This window comes from Fusarium phalaenopsidis, assembly GCF_050370095.1.
Source record: "Fusarium phalaenopsidis strain FUZ10S chromosome Unknown contig_32316, whole genome shotgun sequence".
NCBI classification, from domain to species: Eukaryota; Fungi; Ascomycota; class Sordariomycetes; order Hypocreales; family Nectriaceae; genus Fusarium; species Fusarium phalaenopsidis.
In genome coordinates, this window is record NW_028145399.1 from 2,105,218 (window position 1) to 2,126,304 (window position 21,087).

Sequence of the window (21,087 nt, forward strand, 5' to 3'; positions counted from 1 at the left end):
AAGATCCTGAGGAAGATCAGCAATATTTCCCGTGTTTCTTTCGTTTTTTCTTCTCTCATCTTTTGCGCGGTAAAAGCTGTTCAAGATGGAGTACGATACCAAGACCCGTGAGTGTCTTGAAGTGTTGGCAGAGCTGCGACTAACTGCCTGATTACAGCGGTGTCTGTCACCAGCGATCCCAAGTCGTTTGCTAGCGACTCGGTCCGACAGCGATGGCCTGTCATTCTGGTGAGAAGTCCGAATGTGCCAAATCGAGTCCAGCCGCTGACACGACCAGACCCAATCCATTGACGACGTTTACCGAGCTGTCACCAAGGCCACCGACCCCGAGGCCATCGCAGAGGGCAAGAAGATCATTGAGAAGTTGGCTGGTCTCAAGTACGAGGTCGAGCACGACCGAAAGCTTACGTACGGAATTCCCTCACCGTCGAACAACTCGAAGCTGACCCCTATAGTCCCATCCCTGACGATGGCTTCACAGACGAGATTACAGCATACAACAAGGAGGTTGAGGCCCTGGGCCCTGATGCCCACTGGTACGATGTGCCTTGGCTCTTCTCGGAGTGCTACATGTATAGGTACGAAGCTCAAGAAGCCTCTAACAAAACCAATGCTTACACCCAACAGACGCATCAGCACCTTCTTCCGCCTGACCAAGCACTGGAAAAACTACGACATGTTTGCCCGCCAGAAGATGGACACGTTCCGATCGTCGCGGCCGGCCGTCCTCGAGCTCGCCAGCAAGTACAGGCAGTTTGTCGAGCAGCTCCGCGCCGACAAGGACTCGACCCACGACGCCAACGCCGAGAGACTCCTCTTCACCGAGATGTTTGAGATTTGCCTCTGGGGCAACGCCACCGACCTTTCCCTGCTCACCAACCTGACCTACGAGGATATCCAGAAGCTGCAGGGTGCCGAGGCTCGTAAGGCGGCTGAGAAGAACATTCTGGTTAATGACCTTCCCAAGGCGTATGAGATTCTGAAGAAGGCTCAGGCTGAGGGCAAGAAGGAGCGTCGTGTTGACTTTGTCCTTGACAACGCTGGTTTTGAGCTGTATGTCGACCTTATCTTGGCTGGCTACCTGCTTTCTTCCGGCCTTGCCACCCAGATCGTCCTCCGACCCAAGTCCATCCCCTGGTTCGTTTCGGATGTGCTGCCTAGCGATTTCAGCGGCCTCCTTAACGCTATCGCCAACCCCCGCGCCTTGTACGAGACTGCTTCCGAGGATGAAGAGCTTCAGGGCAAGACCCCTGAGCCTCTATCTGATGAGGCTGAGGGAGACCTCAAGTTCCTCTTCCAGGAGTGGGCCACATTCCACTCCGAGGGTCAGCTCATCCTCCGTCCCAACCGATACTGGACTGCTGGTGGTAGCTTCTGGCGACTGCCTCATGAGAACCCTGAGCTTCACGAGGAGCTCAAGCCTGCTGAGCTTATCATCTTTAAGGGTGACCTGAACTACCGAAAGCTGACTGGTGATGTGAGTTATCCCTACCATCTTGAGAAGTAAAAGCTGACAAATGATTAGGCCTGGTGGCCGGCCACCACACCCTTCACCGAGGCTCTCGGCCCCATGGGTCCCTCCTCAGGCCTTAACGTCCTCTCCCTGCGAACCTGCAAGGCCGACGTTGTCGTCGGTCTCCCTGAGGGCAAGGACGAGGAGCTCAGGAACCTCGAGGGCGGCGGCGGCGACACTGGTGCCCGACGATGGGCTTGGCACGGAAAGTGGGCGGTCGTGTGCCTGTCCCAGGGTCATTAAAAGTGCTTTTTTGTCATCAATATTGACGATGCAGTTTCTTGTTGATATGAAGGAATGATAGACGTGACGATAGACTTTTTTTTATAGAGAAGGATAACGACAGTCGGAGACAGGGTCTAGCGAGGATCTACGAATTTGAAGCTCGGAAATGACCCACAGTAGGATTCATATCCCTGCCGCCATCGCTTGGTTATCTTACAGCGTCATTATAATTGGCTGCTATTAGCGGGGTTTTCGATGTGAACCATTTGATCGCATCGTTGTTCGTATTTGGGGCTGTGAGGATGGACCTTTAAAGAGAACAGGAGTCCCGTGTCGTGGCTTTGGAGCCTTGAACTCTTCTTCTTTGTGGTCGTGTCCGGCATACACTCGACAATGGGCATCCTCTTCTCTCGTCCGGCCCAGGAGACGTTCCCTGAGGGAGCATATCCCGTTGGCAACATTTCATCCCTCAATGCTTCTTCCATTTTCCCTTACGCTGGAACTAACACGGGCTTATACGGCGGTATCCCAAAGTCGAATCTCCCTCCGATACCCTTCGAGTGGATCGTCTCCCCAGATGCAGACCGAGTCACGGATTCATGTCCCAATGGAGACAAGATCCTAGCCTTCTTTGGTGTCTCGGAGGCTGTCATCAGTATTCTTGTGCCTATATTTGCTTATCGGCCTTTGGTACACAGACTCTCACGAGGATGGCTCGGTCGACGCTCTAAGAACTCTATCGCGGTGACATGGACAGTCGCATTTGCGTGTCAACTCCTGGCCAACGCCATCATCGCTGGCATGATTGGCAATACACCTGGTTATGGCCACCTCAACATGCTTCACATCTTTACAGTCTACATGACCCGTCCGCGCTTTCATTTTATCGTCCTGGCTCTCCTGCGCAGTCTCGTTGGAGTGAAGCGCCCTCGTGAGTGGGACAAGACAACCATCATCAATCGCCGCCTGGACAACCGAATCGAATTTCCTTTTACGGATTCATACATTGCTACCGTTGCTTCTGAGATGCTTGTCTTCATCATCTCAGCCATCTTTACGGGGGTGACATGGCATCGGTACCCAAAAGTCGAGATGTCGGCTCGCGAGTACCTAAACGATCACATCAACTACGTCTCGAGCATTCCGGGAGTCATGTTGTTATGCCTTCTTGGGTTTGTACCCATATACAAGCGCTATGGTGACGCTTTTCCGATCGAGGGGAGGAGATATGAGACCGGCCGGCACTGGGGCGCGACAGTGGCGGCGGACGGTACGGCGAGGGTGAGCGTCAAGAGAGGTATATATAAGGGCGCAGCTGTGAAGAGAGTTGGAAGCGCAGTGGCTGCAGCGGTATTGATGGGATATGCCACGTTGGTGCAGTGGTCGTACTGGACGAGGTTCTTGGAACTGCCGGGTGTTTTGTAAGTATTGCGTGTGTGAGAGAGGGCTTGAGCTAACGCAGATAGGTTTTGTCCGCCAAAGATGATAGAGACAGGGATCATTTGGGCTGTTTTTACGTTGATAGGTAAGTTTATTGGGCTTGGCTTTGATCTGTTGCTGATGAAGCATAGGTGTGTTGGCTGGGGCAGCTTCATGATCGTTAGCTTTGATCATCTATACCCTCAACTCCCAATGCTTGACTCCCTTTACTCAGATTACCACTGAATTGTTCTTCATCTGCTTAAAACAGGCTCAAATATACATTTTTCTGGCATACGGAGTCTCGGAATCTCTGCCGTTTATTGTTCGTGGGGTGAAAGCGTCACTCCCTCCCTGGCCTTTCACTCACCAACTTCTCGTGGGCTGTTCGGAGTAGTGATCCAGAAGAGAGAACGCCCCTCTAGCTACTATTCATTTCTAGAACATAGCTCAACTCGGCTCCAGCCGCCCGATGACCTTGAATCCTTCCAACTTGTTGACGCGAAGGTGTGGGTTACGCATTAGTATGAGACGATCACTCTCCGGCCACACTTCTTCAGAATCGATATACAGAGACGAATGCATTAACGAACTCATTCTCGGTATGAACTCCGTTGACTATCTTTTACTGGCGCGGCTCTGCCTCATTTTTGCCTTTGCTTCAGTCTCTGCCTTCTCCCTGTCCTTGGCCTCTGACTCCCGTCTGGCCTTGGTGGCGGCCACCTGCGCTTCGATCTCGGCAGCGATGGAGAATGGAGTGCGCGCGCCTGTGCTCTGAACTCGATTCTGTTCCCGAGCTATCAGATTTCCATTCCATATATGTCGGGGTAGATTTACCTGGTCAGGCTGGAGTCGCCCGTCATCATAATGCTGTGGACATGACTGCGCGCTTGGCCTGGCTGCGAGGCACTTGTGCTTGGTTATCAGGCTTTGTGGTGTTTCTTTTCCGCGTGTTAGTGTTTGTTGAGACTCGTAGGGTATTAAGAGCGAGCAATCGAACCGGTTGTGATCTCCTGGACTGGCCCTTCGCCCGTGGCTTCTTTGACAACGTCTTCAAAATGCTGGACGACTTCACGAGAAGGCATTCTGGCTGTTCTTGGAGTAGGCTTTCGCGTAGTAAATATGTTGTAGGGATTCAGGTGTGTTGATGCAGGTGTTGGTGGATGAGGGCGAGAGACAGGATGAGGATTAAGAGTGAACTGGCAGTTGCCTATTCCCACTCTCCGTTATTCATGGCCTTACGTCACTGATTTCACAACATAGAGAAATGAAGGGAATTTGTGGTCTCTTTGGCAAGTAGTTGGTCGCACCTGTGCTGTCGTGAACACTAGTCATGAGAGGCCACGACGGGGAGCGTAGTTTGGAGGGACGGTTGTTGAGCAGGTGAGTACTAATACTATTCCTAATTAATACCCAAGGTACTACAAACATGGAGTTCTACGGAATCAGTTGATGTACGCCCATTGTCCAAGGAGCAAGTTGGATGGGTCAGGAATGAACAATTGTTCAAGATCCATTAGAAGGATACCGATGGCCTGGGCCCTGCCAAACTTACCCCGAATTCTCGGCTTTAAGCGTGCATGATTAGCGGCTTATGTCGCATGGCCGGCACCTCATGAGAACTGGATGGCGGTCAATGAATTGTCAGCCAGTTTCCAGGCCAAATCTCAGGGTAAGAGATGAGAAGAAGATGCTCATGAGATATTAAATAGTTCTTAGTAGTCTAGAAGTAGTTTGTGGATATTCTCCTCATATCCATCAATGATTCCCGGCCCGGGGCCAGAGTTACCTCGACAACCGGAACCATCTTCTTTCCCATTCTGGATGCCCCATGCCCCGCAAAATATTCAGCCGGGGCCGGGGCTGTCAGGTGACGGGGCAATATTGGAGCTCCCTCACCATGAGCCCAGACTCCAACATCTCGACAGTTGCTTAATCCGCGTTGCGCTACTGATCATCATGGACTCGAATGGGTCAAGGCCGCTGATCCCCCGGATTCCAAGCGGAATGACCCCTCAGGATTATGCCGCGTCGCCTCCCCGGCCGAGGAGGCATCTCCGCTCGCGCGAGGGATGCTTGACGTGCAAGTGCGTGTAAATCCAGTGCCGATGCAGCTTTTAAACTGACAATTGTGTTAGGAGGAGAAAGGTCAAGTGTGACGAGCAGAGGCCGCGGTGCTCCCATTGCGAGAGACTCAACTTTGAGTGCAAGTGGCGACCCCAGCAACGATCTACGGCTCAAAGGAGGCAAGCAAACAACGACGTGGGCAGCCAGCAGCCTGAGCAGAACCTCTCGCCTGCGACAGATGCATCACCAGGAGCCTCGGTATTTCAGGCTGCGCATGCTGTGGATGAGGTGTTTGACTATGCGAGCTTCATGTGGGACTCGGGCGACTTCTGGCAGCAAGTGTCTCCGGATATGAATCCAAATCCAGGACTCGAGGCGCATATGCTGGTAGGTTTACACATGAAGAAAGGCCAATGGACATCTAGTAACTTGGTATAGGCTGCACATTCACAAATCACCTTTCCGGACAGGACAGCGTTTGGAAACCCCTTTCCGGGGTCATCAGTCACACAAAGCAACGACAGCCCAGAGAAAGCGCCCTTGCCACAAGGGACTGGGAGCGACAAGTTGATGGACTTTTTCGCCAGCTCTGTCAATCCCCCTATCATTGCAGAAGTTGAGACACAGAAGAAGTGGGTTTCGATGCGGCAGGCTGTCGTTGAAATGGCCAAGGTCTCCCCAATGGTTCGACACGCGATACTTGCTTTTTCGAACCTACTGCTCTCTCGGAAAGATGGAACGTGGAACACAAACGACCAGAGTCACTATGAGCATGCTGTAGCAGAGGTCGCGAGCCGTGATGGCACCCTCATGACGGAGCACAGCGCTGCACGAGAATACCTTCTTGCAGCTCTATTCTTCCTCGGTTATATCGATATTCTCGAAAGTCGACTCGATGCGGCGCACTCCAACCTCAAGCGAGCATATATCTTGTTTCAAGGAAGCAACAAGAGCACCTTGACATCGAACGAAAAGCAGTTGCTCCTATGGATTCGACTTCTGGACGGACGAGCGGTATCGGCGGGCGGTGACGGTCTGTTCTTGACAAAGGACGATGAGATTTTGCTTGTGGAAGCGTCACCTGCAAGTCTTGACGGGGACCCCGATGACGTTTCCAGGCCGGATGGCGCCGATGACATTGAGGATGTTCTCTTCCAAGTGTTGTACCAACCTGGTGTCGTCTTTTACCAAAAGGTGCAGAGCTTCATGGGGAGAATCTCAAAGATCGATCCTTGGCATCGTTCGAGGGGTACTGTCGAGGATGAGATAGAGGTCATGAACATCGGGGCCGTGATTGCAGCTGACCTGCGGACCCTGTACGAGCAGCGTCCTCCGCTGATGGACTATGCAGTTGCAGGGAAGCTGACGGAGCCGCACGTCTCGAAACACTTGGCTTTTGTAATCACGAGGGCTTTCCGCACATATCTCGCCAACTTTCACGCCAGCAAGGTCCACTTACACCGCGTCGCTTACAAGACCCTCCCCCTGACAAAGGAGGCGTCCGAGGCGCTGGATCAGATTCGGAAGTTGGCTCGTCAGATCGTCGAGGACCTGGAGCCCGAGGATATCCTCCCTGTCAACATGCTCTGGCCTCTGCTGATGCTAGGCGTCGAGGAACAGGATCCAAACGAAAAGGTGTGGATCAAGACGCAGATTCTCAAGATGGAAAAGGTGGCTACCAACGCTCGCATCACTGCCCAGGTTCTCGAAGAGGTTCAGGCCCGGCAGGAAGCGGGCAAGGTGCGAATGGATATCCGAGCCGTCATGCATGCCGTCTTCAACTCGTGCTTTGCCATCGTCTGAGCTCATGACGCATGCACAACGGTTCAGCTGCATGGTCTTTGTTCCGAGGAGCCACTCGCCTTGTCACCCGGCAGAGCATCACCCCAGAGCCCACCCCAGAATCCACATCAACAATACCGATGATCCGGTCCGGTCGGCTTTAGAGTCTTCTAAGACATGAGGTACAGCTTCGATCGCTTCCAAAGACCCCTGCCTGGTGGTCGGCTCGGCGCCCCACACACACTCTTGGTGCCGATCGGATGCGGTTGACATCCCATCCCCCAACTTCCCCGCATGAAGCCATTGCCGCAGGTTAGAGCTTCACCGGTACGACAGCTCGTGAGACATGTTGCTGCTTCTGAGTCGTTGCCTTGAGACGTGGCATGACGTCGTTTGAGCTTGATGGAGACGCCGCTGGAGACTCCGTGGGGGCGGGATTGAGCATGACACGAATAAGTCGCTGTTAGTCCCACGCAGGAAACCAAGTCTTTGTTTCTGGTCCTCGAGGCAACTTTTTCTTCTATTCTACTCTTCGTCTGCATCCTACGGAGTTGGTCTCTGCTTTCAAACACACATCAAACTCTATCAAAATGGGCTCAATCGCGACGACAAAGGGCAAGCCCTTTCCTCCTGGAATTCACGTTCCTTGTCTCACATGGTTTGCCAATGATGCGAACCAGGAGATTGACTGGGATCTCCAGAAGAAGCACATTGAGTTCCTTGTGAACTCTGGCCTTGACGGTAGTAAGTGAACCCGAACGACTCTCAATCAATTCATCGCTAACATGATGGTAGTCGTCATTGCTGGCACCAACGGCGAGGCCGTGACCCTCACAGCAGCTGAAAAGTCGCAATTGGTACGAACGACTCGAGAGATTGCGACCCTTGCCGGTCGCCCAAACATCACCATCACACTCGGCACCTCGTCGCAATGCACTCGAGAAGTCATCAACGAGACACGGCTGGCTAAGGATGCAGGCGCCGACTTTGTCCTTGTCCTGACGCCCAGCTACTTCCACTTTGCCATGACGCAAGACGCCATTGTGGACTTTTTTGAGGAGCTGGCCGATGCGAGCCCGGTGCCTGTCGTCATCTACAACTTCCCCGGTGTCGTCGCTGGACTCGACGTCAACTCGGAGATGCTGGAGCGCCTTGGACAGCACCCCAACATTGTCGGCGTGAAGCTGACATGCGGAGGTATCGCCAAGGTCGCTCGTGTGGCTGCTCAGTACAAGCCCGACGAGTTTACAGCCCTCGCCGGACAGAGCGACTGGCTCGTCCCCGCCATGGCCGTGGGAGCCACAGGAACCATCACGGGCGTCGCAAACCTCTACCCCAAGGTCTGCACACAGATTTTCGACCTTTACAAGGCCGGCAAGACGCAAGAAGCCGAGGCCGCACAGCTCCGACTGGCCAAGATGGAATGGGGCTTCGCCAAGGGAGGCATCAACGGTACAAAGTGGGTTGTGGCCAAGCTGAGGGGTTATCCTCTCGAGAGCTGCCACTGCCGACGGCCGTATCCCAAGTATAGCGATGAGGGCAAGCAGGAGTGGATTCTCAAGGTTGTAGAGCCGCTTGCGGTTGTTGAGAAGAGTATTGCGAAGAGGGGGATTGATGCTTAAGGCAGTGTGCGGGTTGATAGACTTGGTATAGAGTACATGAACGCAATGGATGAAATTATGAGCATGAATGGAACTTACAGTCTGCAATTGTTTAACTACGTCTTGGGAAGATCAATAATTGGCCGCTTGGAGCTGGCTGAGCCCTCAATTGGAGCTCCCTGACAGTGCCTTGGAGTGCTGTGCCATGAGAAACACCACCCTCTCACATTACGTGCCAACCGGCCCTCCTTGGCATCATGATACCATCTTACCTCGGATCCTTTAGGAACTCGAGCATCAACATGATCAAACACCCCTGCTCCATCTGATCTGACCTGACTGAAGAAACCATTCCCGAGTCAGAATAACCGATCATCGGCCCAAGCTAACCCGAACACTCACACTTGGATCCCCCGCACGCACCCCAATCCCTCCAATCGCTTCCCTCGCTCGCCTCGGCTCGCTACTCGGATGTTATGCCATCGATACAACTTGGTTCCAACTCGTCTGGCATGACTCTCCACCCCTCGTGACATCCCCAGATTTCCCAAACTGCCCCCTTCTCAGTGGAGCCTCTCTACTTCTCCAACTTTTGACACAGCACGGGAATTCACCGAACACAATCCCCAGACTTTTTGGTGGTTTTCCCCGCTTTTTACCCCGGTCATGGTTCGTTCCCAGAAACAAGGTCACGGCTGATGGAGAACTTGGGATAAATATCTTGTCTAGCCTCCCCGCGGGGGTAATTGGTTTTTTTCTTATCAGAGCATGAGCAGGGATCGTCCCGTTCAATAATTGAGTTTTTTATCTGTCAGCACTTTTGTTATTCATCAACTCCACGTTACTCACAATGGGTGGCTTTCGCGCTGTGGAGGATCGGCCTACGCCGAAGGAGGTGTATAACTGGCGTCTCTACACTGAAGCTGCTGTTATCGCTACTGGATCTTTGCTGTGAGTATTCTCATGATAAAAATTTCATGTCTTTGTATCTGACCTTGTTAGGTTCGGCTATGACTCTGCTTTTGTTGGCACCACCATTGCTCGTGAAAGCTTCAAGCGCGACTTTAAGATCAGCCCGGACGACTCGGCGGATATTTCTAGCAACATTACCGCTACCTTTCAGGCTGGTGCTTTCTTTGGTGCCATTATTTGCTTCCTGGGTATGTTCTATCGTGGAGTTGGATATACAAAAGACTAATGTTGTCAAAGTCACTGAAAAGGTCGGTCGCAAGTGGGCTCTGCAGTCCAATGTTGTCGTCTTCCTCATTGGCGCCATTCTCATGACGGCTGCCACTCATCAGCTCTCTTTCATCTGTGAGTATCTATCCCATTGATGTGTCAACATCATCTAACACTTCCAGATGCTGGCCGTGCTCTTACCGGAATCGCCTGTGGTGCCATCACCGCCACCGTCCCGAGTTACATCGCCGAGCTCTCCATCGTCTCTATTCGCGGTATTCTGACGGGTCTCTTCGAAGTCGCATACCAGATCGGTTCCCTCGTCGGTTTCTGGATCAACTATGGTATCAACCAGAATATGGATCCTACCAGCGCTACCAGCTGGCGTGTCCCAATGGCTGTGCAGATTATTCCCGCGGGTATCCTCTTGGTTGGCGGTTTCTTCCTCCATGAGAGTCCGCTGTGGTTGATGCGCAAGAACCGTGAGGAAGAGGCTACTCAGGCGCTCGAGAGTCTGCGAAAGCTTTCGCGGGATCACAAGTGTAAGTGGCATCAACAGTAGCAAACAAAAATAGGCACTGACCCATAGCAGATCTACAGGAGGATCTCGACATGATCCGGAGCCGTCTGGCTGATGAAGCTGTCATCGCTAGCAAGTATGGCTCGGGTCCTTGGGCCTTCTTCCGCGGTGCTCTCTTTGAGCTGTCTCGCAAGGGCATGTGGAACCGTGTTCTCCTCGTCTTCTGCTCCTTTGCTCTGCAGAACATGTCTGGCGCTGCCGGTAAGTTCCATGACATCTACGAATTTGCATAGACTGACAATGGCATAGCCATCAACTACTATTCTCCCACTCTCTTTGGTTCCCTCGGTATTAGCGACGTGGCTCTCTACACTGGTATCTACGGCCTCGTCAAGGGTGAGTACACCAAACTCAATTACATCTCACAAGCTGACCCTTTCTAGCTGTCGCTTCCATCATCTTCTACGGTGCCCTCATCGACATTTGGGGACGACGTAATCCCACAATCATCTCATCCGCCATGTGCTCTACTTGCCTGTGGATCGTGGGTGCGTACGTCAAGATTGGCCATCCCGCTAGTATCATTGCCGAAGGAAAGGAGCTTTCTCCCTCTACGGCTGCTGGCGGTAAGGCTGCTACAGCCATGATTATGATTTACTCTGTCTTGTAAGGACTGACCCCCTTTCCGTCTCAAGAGCTATTTCTAACCCTGTTCAGCTGGTCCTTTGGTCTCAACGGTATCCCCTGGATCGTCTCTGCCGAGATCTTCCCCGGTGCCCTGCGAAACTTGACCGGAACCTGGGCTGCCTGCGTCCAATGGTAAGATCTCCCAAAAATCCTCAATCTTGACAATTACTTACAGTATCTACAGGGTCACCCAATTCGCCATCACCAAGGCCCTCCCCTACATCTTCAAGTCCTTCGGCTACGGTACTTGGTTCTTCTTTGCCTGCTGGATGATCATCGCCGCCATCTGGGCCTTCTTCTTCCTCCCTGAGACCAAGGGCAAGACTCTCGAGGAGATGGATGTCATGTTTGGCTACGTTCACGATCGGGCGCCTAGCGAGCATGACGATTTTGCCAAGACGGCTTCAAAGGGCTCTGCGATTGAGCACTCTGAGGAGAGAGTCTAAGAAGCATAAGAGTTATTGTGGAGATTGGAGTCTGGTGTGAAGGTGTAATGGTTGTGTGGAAGCTGGAGTTGTGTTGCGTCGTGGCAATTATTGGAGTTGAAGCTACTGTCACCTATCAAAGATACCCCCCATATAGCTCCAATGATGTATGCCATTACAAGAGCTTGGACGCAACCTGTTCGCGGTTTGATCTATTAAAAGTACCCTTGAACATGCAGGTTGTGCAGATACCCCTGTCGAGTGAACAAAGAACAAGACGCACCTGCAAGGTACAGCCGTCAGCACAAGTCTGTTATAGCAACTTCTTCAAGCCTGATCCACATGTTCTTTGTGTGTTTCGTCTATTAAAAGGAACAGGTGTCGAAGGCTGGTAGAGGATATCAGAGTCTCAGCTGAAACAGAACGAGAGGCCTGTCTCGACAGCTATATAGCCAGATTGTGGCATTCGAATCATCGAGGAACTTGAAACATCATTCAAGAAACATTCTGAGTAACAATGGCATCTACTAGATATTGCGCTGGCGCATCTCCACAGCCTCGTGTTCAACAGCAACCACAGACCATCAATCCAGCTTTGCTATTGAGCCAAGAAACAAATGCCATTTACTCTTCAGAAACCCATTCACAGCCCACTCAGCCGCCAAATTTCATTCAACCACCACCTAACAGCACCTCCAGTTCATCTCCATATACCACCAATGCAAGAGATGCGTGGATGGGTAGCTCAGGGTACCCAGCCAGCTTCACAAGGAGTAGCATGGGAAACTTCCGACCAAACTGGGGCGCGTTACTCAAATACGAACCCGAACCATTGGAGCCTCTATTTGGCCTAGAACGGCATCTCACACCTCTACCATCACCCCCTCCTCCTCAGCAGTTAACACCACCGGTGCCGCGGTTCAGACCAAACGTGGGATGGGCTCCTCAACAGCGTCAACCGACGTACTTTAACACGAATGCCAAGGTCATGTGTAATGGACAGGAGAGATTGGTTCCGCATCGTGCTTATGTCATGCAAACGAGAGTTAGATAGTTTAGAGCCCACAATTGAAAGGATCAAGTAGCGCGAGTTGTCATTATTGATAGACCGGATATCTGATACATCAACTTGGCTATTGACACATCCCTGGGGCGATCATTTGCACATCATCATCAGAATTTCTTCAACCTCTCTTTACAATAGCAATCTTAGGTTAAGAAGAATTAGGAAATCCACATCAGAATGTCCTTCCATGTTACAATAGGCGCCTTGGTCCAGCAAATCCTCATCGGCGTTTCTGTAATTTCAGACAAGAACCATATTAAGTTAGGACGAAAAGCATTTAAATCAAACAGAATTTCGAGGTGATCTCCTCTAACTTTTTATTCAATCCTTCTGCTGAGATGCAAGTCATGTATCGTCATCTAGCCAAGTTGGTACATCAAATATTTGCCTCATATCAAACGCCCAATACAACAAGGGTATCAATCTGGGTATCAATATCTCAATAGTCATCACTCATGCACTCGGCGCCTTGGTATCGCCATCGACCTCGACTATGCTCGTCCCATTACTCCCCCTTACCTCGTGCGCTGCCTCTCCCCTGTGCGGCTGTTGCTTCCAGTGCCTCGCAGGGATGCCATCACGGAAGAAGCCATTGATCTCCTCAATACTGCGACCCGTCACTTCTCCAACACAGAAGTAGACGTAGGCCCAAGTGACGAAGCACAATCCTGTGTACACGAAGCCCGTCTTGGGTCCGAGGTTCGCCGAGTAGTAGAGGTATGGAAGCGTGAAGACGGTTACCCAGACGGTCACCCAAAAGGCAGCAACGGCTACGGCGTAGATCTTGTTGCGGTTACGGCCGACGGCCATTTCAGATGCCTATCATGTATTAGATGGGAGTGTAGGTAGATAAAGGTGTCCACTTACAATAGTCCAGCCAAGGGGTCCCCAGGCAAAGTTAAAGGCTACAATCTCAACAATAACGAAACTGATAATGACCTTACCGATAGTCTCGCTAGGGTTTCCGCCAGGGATACCTAGGCAGCCAACAACAAAGATGGAAACAGTCATGATGCCCGTTGTGATCATCAACAATGGCCGTCGAGGGAGCTTGTTAGCCAGCAACACAGCCGCCAAGACAACAAAAACTTGGATGATAAAGACAATCAGAGTCATGAGGAAGGGATCCTTTAGCCCAATAGCTTTGGAAAAGACGGTGCCAAAGTAGTAGAACCATTGGATGCCGTTGATTTGCTGCGCAACCAACGCTCCCGCACTATACACCACCTTTCGTCTCTCTATAGGATCCGTAAGGAGCTGTATCCATGCTCCCTCGGCCTCGCTCGCACGTTCCCTCTCGAGATCCTCCTGTATGGAACGCATCACTGGCATCGGGTTGTAAGCCTTATCCTCGCGATGAAGAAGGCGCAGCGACCTGTCGGCATCATCGGGACGGCCGCGGCGGAGCAGCCAGCGCGGGGATTCGGGGACCCATGCTATTCCGAGGACGATTACGAGTGGGAAGATGAGCTGGAAGCCGATTGGGAAGCGGTAGGCAAAGGTGGTCTGGTTGTCGACTACGCCGCGATTTATGGCCGCGGCTATGATCTGCGAGATGGATAGGGTGAGTTGCCAGCACATGAGCAGTGGGCTGCGGAGGGATTCTGGTGCGATTTCCTATAGGAGCGTCAAGTCCCCAGGCTTGGTGTTCAGGGGTCGGTTGACCTACGCCCATGTATAGCGGCGACGTGGCCGAGAAGTTACCCACTCCAAAGCCTAGGACAGCTCTTCCAGCAGTCATGAGGGCCTTGCTCGATGTGGTGGAGAGCTGCATGACAACGCCGATGATAATGGCCAAGGTGCCCGATCCAAAGGCCCCCTTTCGGCCGAACAAGTCGTTCAGCGGTGCGGCGGCAAGCGAGCCGACTAGTTCGCCGACGTTGATCATGGACGTCATGATAGCTAAGCTGGCCGGGGAGATTTCGTAATCGCCGTCGGCATTGCGGTGGCCGAAGTGGCGGATGAAGACATCTACACCCATGAGACATTCTACCACTTTCAACACCACAAAGATGCATCACATACCAAGCGTACTAGTACCATTGAAGTACACACCATCGTAACCGTATAAGCAAGCTCCAATGGCTGCGAAGCCGCAGAAAAGCCAGACGTACGGATGCTGTATCTTGAACATGACCGGGGCGGTGGGGAGCTCTCTCGGGCCCGAGACTCTCTGCGAGCGAATACAGGGCTGAAGGATCCCAAACTAGTTCAAACGGTCTGGAATATGGATCAGAAAAAGACTGGCACTTGGAAAAGTGTCCAGGATGTCGGCGTGAGATGGGGGGTTAAAGCTCCGGCATTCAATATCAAATAGAGTTGTTGAGCCGCCCGCAATGCCGGGTTTGTAAACAAGATGAAGAGATAACATTTCCCCAATCCCCTAATCCTAAGGGTCCCCCCTCGTGAGTTGCCGTCTTTCCTTCTGCCTTTCTTGTCTGCCCAACGTGCGGCGTCTTGCTCTTGTCCCCCCGCCCGCCTCGCTCTCGTTGGTCTGGGCATGCCGGGGTTGTCGCAATAGAGTTTCGACGGCTTCGTCGCACGGAACCCGCATTCAGGGATGCGCTTTGCTCCTTGGGGAACGCCGCGCCGTGGCTGGAAGGGAGATGAGCTGACGATCGAGACCCTTGGGTGCCGACACGTGAGATGCCGTCGGCCGGGGGTGCTTTTCTCCAAAGGTTCGTTTTGGAGTTTGCTCCGGGAAAAGGAGAGACGAAACTACACCTTTTTGCCTTTTTGGAGATGGCACGAGGTTGGGCATAAAGAACGCGGGCAAAGATAAAACTGGACTCGGGTAACGTAGTAAGTGAGAGGATGATCGAAATATAAGTTTGACTGAAGCAGTTTTTGCCAATGGATGTTTTCTTTGTTGATATGCACAAGACATTACACATTATCTAGCGACAAGACACCCTTGACTCTTTATCCCTGAGACAACCCAACAAAAGTCCCGAGTATGCGATCCATCCTTCCAGTCCCAACTCCTCCTCCAGAGACTTGTCCTTACTCTCGACCTTCTTGTACTGAAGCCTCTGCCGATGTCATCCCTCTACTCGTCGACGACACGTACCACGTCTTTCACCTTACCACGCCTCCTTCGACAAGACATCACCCCGAGCGTCTAAGATCATCATGGTCGCGACTACGATCAACAAACCTTGTCGAATGGACAAGGGACCCGGACTTTGTCCTGTCGCCTGGGGAGTCTGATCTCGATGCTGACGCCGATGGAGCATGGACGGGCTCTGCCATACTCGGTCCGGACGAGAATATGAACATCTTTTATACTGGCTACAACCTATCCCAAAACGGCCGACAGACGATACTGCGAATAAAGGCGACGGATCGACACGGCTCGAGATTCCAGAGGCCCGCGAAGCCTATAACCATTCTCGGCGAGGGGCTCGCACGGTTCGAGGAAATTGACTTTCGCGACCCTTTTGTCATGTTCAACCGGGGTGAAGGACGATACTGGATGCTCGTGGGCACCCGTCTCTCCAGCGGCCCGTACTGGAGTCGCGGGTGCATTGCCCTGCTCACGTCTCCCGACCTCGAAGCCTGGACGGTAGCTCCAGAGCCGCTATACGCGCCCAGTGACGTCTTCTGCCCCGAGTGCCCAGAGCTCTTCTCTCTGCCGAATGGCAAGTGGTACCTTGTGTACTCGCGGTTCCACGCCCCCAACGCCGGCACCGTGTACCGCATCGCCGACACACCCCGGGGACCGTTCCGTGTTCCACGAGACGGCTCCCACGGTCGCCTCGACGGTCGACGCTGGTACGCGGCCAAGTCGTGTCCCAAGGCGGGCAACCCAGACAAAAGGGTCTGTTTCGGCTGGATCGGGGACTATGTCGACGACGAGAATAAGTGGCTCTGGGGAGGCGATCTCGGCGTCACCAGGGTCTTGTGGGCAGACACAAACGCGTGTCTCCGCATAGACGCCTCGCAAGAGTTTAGGAGCTACATCTGGCAGACGTCAAGACCCGTGTCTCCCAGCAACGCAGCTCCAAACCTGTACCTCTGCTCCCTCGGGTCGACGGCCACGCACTTTCCAGAGCTGGGCTCTGCGGAGTGGAGGAGAGATCTCATGGTGGACTTTAAAGTTGCAGCTTGTGACGCTCACAGCTTTGGGGTCATGCTTCAGACTGACGGCTCTGGAAAGGGGCACAGGCTGCAGTTTAGTCCCTCGGGAAACGGCTTGTTTTCTGTTTCTCTGATTACAGATTTTCCTCCCCTCGATGACTTTTGGGCGGACCAGTATCGCCTCCACCTGCCTAGACCTGTCGACGGGCCTGAGCTGGTGCGACACGAGAGTGTCAGTCTCGTCGATGGCGTCTTTCTCTTTCTGAGAGGCCAGCTAGTGGAAGCTTTCTGTGGAGGACGAGCACTGAGCTTCCGCCTCCCAATACCCGCATCTTGGACGGAGAATTGCCGAAAGGGCGTCCGCCGGTTCGGGTGGTTTGTGGAGGATGGCATGGTTGACATTGTCGACATGTGTATGCGACACTCCATGGGACTCAAAGACCTATCAGTCGAGTCGGATAACGGTCTCGAGGACGCCGAGTAAACATCATTAACATTGCAGCCAATATTTTTCGACTACTACCTTTGTTTTTCATCTCAGGTCCTCTTGCGGCATCATGGGGTTCGGGTTCGGCTGCATCACCAGGCCGCTAAGGAGGTCGTACGCCCCGTTGCCACCCGCGGCCAGATCCCAGTCGCCAAAGTCGGTGAATTCGTATATATCTGGGGCGTAGTTGCCCATCATGGGGCTGACCTTGTCGTTGAGGGGCTCGTTGAGGTTGACAGCGAGGGCGTGCTCCAAACCTCGCAGGATGGCGCCCTCAAGACGGTTCACAGCGTATTGCATTGGCTCATGGCTTTTGCTCATCATTCGGAGATTCCAGAGGTACGAGTTGAGGGTTTCTTGCCAAAAGTGACGCTCCTGGGATGATAAGGAAGTGACGAGGAGGAGAGTGGTAAAGGAGCCCAGGAGCGAGAAGAGGTAGGGCGAGGTGAAGTACCAAAAGGCCTCGAGATGATCGGGCCTTAGGCTTGTGACGAAACTGATGGCGCTTTGAGCAGTCTGGAGAGCTATCTGACGAATATCTGAGAGGACTCGGTCATCGGTGCAGCGTGGAGGCAGCGCAGTAGATCGAATTAGGCGGCGGAGGAGAGTCATTACAACTCCGTAGTAGGAGAAGTGAAGATAACCATGAAAGCATAGCTTGCGCTGGTAGATGACATTCATCTGTAGCGAAGGCGGGATGCTGTGGTACCAGCTCGTCAGCATCTCAAAGAGCGGCCGGGCCTTTTCAAAGAGGATAAAGGTGTCCTGCTCTCGACATGTTTTGGCTGTGTAAAAGTTGGAGTAGACGACTGAGAGGATCTGCGTCAACCGCACCATCTGTATATACTGCGTCTTCCCCGTGGAAGCAATAGATCTTCGGTCATCATCAGAGCCGGAACTCGACGACGTTGCCTGGCTTTCACTCTCAAAATCTGAAAAGTCGGCAGTCGTGAGATCACCGACTGTCCAGTCATCGTCGTGAATGTGCACAGGACGCCCGTAAGCTAGAGCAGTCCAGCGATCTTGCATGAATAGCGCCCAACTTAGACGCTTGCGGACGTTGCGCTCCCACTGAGGAATTGTCCAGTTGCTGGCGTCGAGGTGAAGTCCCAGACACTGGCCGATGGCAAGGGCCTGGCATGTAAGACCCCATTGAAAAGTGTGGTCAGGGTTGAGGGGGTCCTCGGGCTGGCACTGGAGTAGCAGCAAGGCAGCCTGGATGGAGCTGAGCTTGGGGCGATGATACGAGGCCGGGATGGCAGTCCGCAGCATCCGTCGGAGAAGGGCGGCGTCCGGGGGCGTCCGGATGGAGAGCTCCGGGTCGTAGGTCCACCAGCGGATGGCGGAAAGATAGACAGCCCCGAGGAGAGCTGCAGGGATGCGACGATAAGACTGGCAGTATGCCAGGGTGAAGGGATCCTTGGACAGGATGGGATAGCATGGCTGGACATGCCGCCAGAACAGCTCTACGAGGCTGGGGCCATGAGGACGTACGCAAGCCTCTATTGCGTCAACCTGGGAAAAGGTCGGGTCACCCTCGATGGCCTTTTCGTCGCGGGCTATGTGAAAGGTCAGGGGATACTCCTGGCCGTCATCCCTCTCCAGCACACGACGTATAGCATGTGTCTCGAGGCTAAACTCGTGAGTCCTATTGTCGTAAGGGCGGTGACGCATCAGTATAGGCTCCATGTCGCTCCCCAGACCGTACAGCTCAGCGAAGCGCGTGGATGAGCACCCCATGGTACGATCTAGAGGCCCCAACTCAACAAGCTCCGGGACCATGACCGAGGCCGGGGCGACGGGGTGGGCGCTGTCGGCCGATACTCGCGTCTCGGCGGGAGACAGGAACGGCGGTACCGACTGGACGGACACGGCATCGTCCCGAGACTCCTTGCGGACCACCTGGTGGTGGCCGGCCGGGTGACTCGGCAGCTGCTGGCTTTGGGAAAGCTGCTGCTGCTCATCAGCCGGACCGGGCTCGTCCCCGCTGTGAGGACCGGCGCTGCTCCCCTGGATGCTGCTCCCGCTGGCGCTGGTGATCTGTCGCTCCGGGGGGTCGTGCTGGAAGGTGCAGGGCGTCGCCCTCAGCTGGCAGTGGACGCAGTCGCCGTCACCGTCCTTTGTGACGCAGCGAGTCTTGCGCTTCCGACAGGCGTCGCAGGGCCGCAGGCTCCGGCGCTGTCGCTTCCGGGCGTTGTTCTGGTAGTCCTGAGGCGTGATGATTTCCATTTGTGAACGGAAGGAGGAAGGAGTTCAGGGATAGGGGGAGTCCGGGTCCTCGATGGCCATGTCCATTCAGTGAGAATTGTGTGTGGTGTGCGGTTGGGAAGTTGGTGAATCTGGTTGGCTCTTCTCCGTCTCCCCGCTTTCTTTTTGCTGTTGCTTCTTTTGCTTGTTGCGTTTTCGTGCTGTGTTAGTTGCTGCAGGTCAGAAGCAAGCCTGTCAAGCAGCCTGTGTCTCAGCTAAACCCCGAGGCAAACTCGGTGAATATAGCCTTCTCGGTGAGTGAGGCTGTGCTAGATGGATGCTGGACCAGATGAGGCAAAGGTGATGTCGTCAGCCTCAAAGCCAAGATTAAGATACTCTGAGAAGAAACTCTCGAGGGCTTCAAACACTCTCCGCCAGGGCACGCGCGCCATTTAGGTAGCCAGCCCAGATGACGAGGGAGGCTGAGACTTGCTCGGGCTGAGACTCTCCCCGACTTTCCACCAGGGGGGGAACCGTGCTTGGTCACCTTGTTCGACCTGTAACCAGACGGCGAGGCTCAAACGACCCTTTTTGATGCCTCAAGATCAGATTCGTCCATGGTTCGTCCGGGGACCGTTTATTAGAGTTGAGACCGGTTCATGTAAAAAGCCCATGTGCTCGCGCCGCCTCGCCGCACCAAGACGCCATGGCACAAAGGCTGTACCAATACGTGGCCCGCCACAGTTCTCGACCCTGCCCTGAGCAAAAGAACCTCTGAGCTTCTACCCCCCAAGATCTCTTCCGGCTCCGTGGTTTCGGGAGTTGGAGTGGGATGGTCGTGCGCCCCCGATCCCGTTGCCGCCGAGTCTTGGCAAGGATGGCGGAGGAACGACCCTGAAAGTCTGATTTGATTACTGAAATGACGTATGCCTGAAAGCCATGACCTCATCTTTTCGAAATGCCGTCCTTTGTGGCTTTGTTGCTGACGTTTTTTCGATCTCGAAAGCCGAGATTGGGGGTTTCGGTGACGGTTGGTGATTGTGGTTGGTCATGTTAGATCCAGGTCTGGTCAAACGCTTTTCGGTTACAATTTGATCATTTTGAGTCTAATTAGTCACGGTTCAGCTGGTGTTTAGCCGTGTCCTGAATAGCTTCAGGTCCGGGTCTAAATTAAACGCCGCTTATCTACCGTTCGCAGGCGAACAGACCCTCTTTATTTACCCTTTGCCAACGGTCTGAATAACTTCAAATGTGCATAATCAACAAACTGAACAACGCAATAGAAATTAACGTTCGGTCTGTGAGTCAAGATGGATAAATATCTGTTGCCTGTAGATACCGCAGCAAATTCTTTTCACAACAACATAAAATCTCGTCTCTTCCTGGTTTGTGAAGCGCATCCAGCATCCATCTCACTCAACACCACATTTATCACATCAGAGCAACCATCTGATTCACGACAGCCAAGATGTGCACCGAAATACTTGAGCTTCACAGCTGCCACAACGAGGATTGCAGCTGGGAATACACCAAAACAGGCTCTCCCGTGCTCTGCTCGTATGGAAACAACAGCCATCTCTGCAAAAAAAGGACTCCTCGCGAGGTTATCCTTTTTCCCATGGAGTGTCCCGATTACTATGAAAAGGCCAAGAACGGCACAAGCGAAACGGCATCTTCAAAGAATTGAAGAGTCGCGTTGAGAAGAACCCCAATCTTGTGAGGAACCAACTCGAAGAACTCAAACAGAAGTTGGCGATTGAGAATCATGTGCGTCAAACGCCCTATGAAGGGGAACATCGATGAGCCTTGCTTAACTTATCCGACAGCCGTCAATGAGGAATATGGAACT

General features: G+C 53.2%; 8 protein-coding genes across 8 annotated transcripts; 6 read left to right on the forward strand and 2 right to left on the reverse strand.

The window, feature by feature from the left end:
- Window positions 1-85: 85 nt before the first annotated feature.
- Window positions 86-1,756, forward strand: LRP88_12233 (putative methyltransferase; the record flags this gene model as incomplete). Its single annotated transcript, XM_083248627.1, has 6 exons — window positions 86-107; window positions 158-228; window positions 278-408; window positions 456-578; window positions 628-1,477; window positions 1,526-1,756. The coding sequence occupies 6 exons, from the start codon at window positions 86-88 to the stop codon at window positions 1,754-1,756; spliced, it is 1,428 nt and encodes a 475-aa protein (XP_083096057.1).
- A 375-nt stretch (window positions 1,757-2,131) lies between these two features.
- On the forward strand, window positions 2,132-3,163 carry LRP88_12234 (uncharacterized protein; the record flags this gene model as incomplete). The annotated part of the gene is made up of 1 exon (XM_083248628.1): window positions 2,132-3,163. One exon carries the CDS (start codon window positions 2,132-2,134, stop codon window positions 3,161-3,163), a length of 1,032 nt encoding a protein of 343 aa, XP_083096058.1.
- A 1,953-nt stretch (window positions 3,164-5,116) lies between these two features.
- Window positions 5,117-7,027, forward strand: LRP88_12235 (transcription factor domain-containing protein; the record flags this gene model as incomplete). Its single annotated transcript, XM_083248629.1, has 4 exons — window positions 5,117-5,244; window positions 5,296-5,482; window positions 5,530-5,565; window positions 5,663-7,027. 4 exons carry the CDS (start codon window positions 5,117-5,119, stop codon window positions 7,025-7,027), a joined length of 1,716 nt encoding a protein of 571 aa, XP_083096059.1.
- Window positions 7,028-7,596: 569 nt separating this feature from the next.
- Window positions 7,597-8,628, forward strand: LRP88_12236 (dihydrodipicolinate synthase family protein; the record flags this gene model as incomplete). The annotated part of the gene is made up of 2 exons (XM_083248630.1): window positions 7,597-7,750; window positions 7,802-8,628. 2 exons carry the CDS (start codon window positions 7,597-7,599, stop codon window positions 8,626-8,628), a joined length of 981 nt encoding a protein of 326 aa, XP_083096060.1.
- Window positions 8,629-9,457: 829 nt separating this feature from the next.
- On the forward strand, window positions 9,458-11,439 carry LRP88_12237 (general substrate transporter; the record flags this gene model as incomplete). The annotated part of the gene is made up of 9 exons (XM_083248631.1): window positions 9,458-9,558; window positions 9,610-9,767; window positions 9,817-9,921; window positions 9,969-10,328; window positions 10,379-10,567; window positions 10,616-10,702; window positions 10,750-10,972; window positions 11,024-11,125; window positions 11,178-11,439. 9 exons carry the CDS (start codon window positions 9,458-9,460, stop codon window positions 11,437-11,439), a joined length of 1,587 nt encoding a protein of 528 aa, XP_083096061.1.
- A 1,498-nt stretch (window positions 11,440-12,937) lies between these two features.
- On the reverse strand, window positions 12,938-14,618 carry LRP88_12238 (general substrate transporter; the record flags this gene model as incomplete). The annotated part of the gene is made up of 4 exons (XM_083248632.1): window positions 12,938-13,303; window positions 13,352-14,101; window positions 14,154-14,455; window positions 14,510-14,618. The coding sequence occupies 4 exons, from the start codon at window positions 14,616-14,618 to the stop codon at window positions 12,938-12,940; spliced, it is 1,527 nt and encodes a 508-aa protein (XP_083096062.1).
- Window positions 14,619-15,440: 822 nt separating this feature from the next.
- On the forward strand, window positions 15,441-17,048 carry LRP88_12239 (glycosyl hydrolase; the record flags this gene model as incomplete). Its single annotated transcript, XM_083248633.1, has 3 exons — window positions 15,441-16,781; window positions 16,832-16,958; window positions 17,014-17,048. 3 exons carry the CDS (start codon window positions 15,441-15,443, stop codon window positions 17,046-17,048), a joined length of 1,503 nt encoding a protein of 500 aa, XP_083096063.1.
- Window positions 17,049-17,096: 48 nt separating this feature from the next.
- LRP88_12240 (transcription factor domain-containing protein) lies at window positions 17,097-19,280 on the reverse strand (the record flags this gene model as incomplete). Its single annotated transcript, XM_083248634.1, has 1 exon — window positions 17,097-19,280. The coding sequence occupies one exon, from the start codon at window positions 19,278-19,280 to the stop codon at window positions 17,097-17,099; it is 2,184 nt and encodes a 727-aa protein (XP_083096064.1).
- Window positions 19,281-21,087: the final 1,807 nt, after the last annotated feature.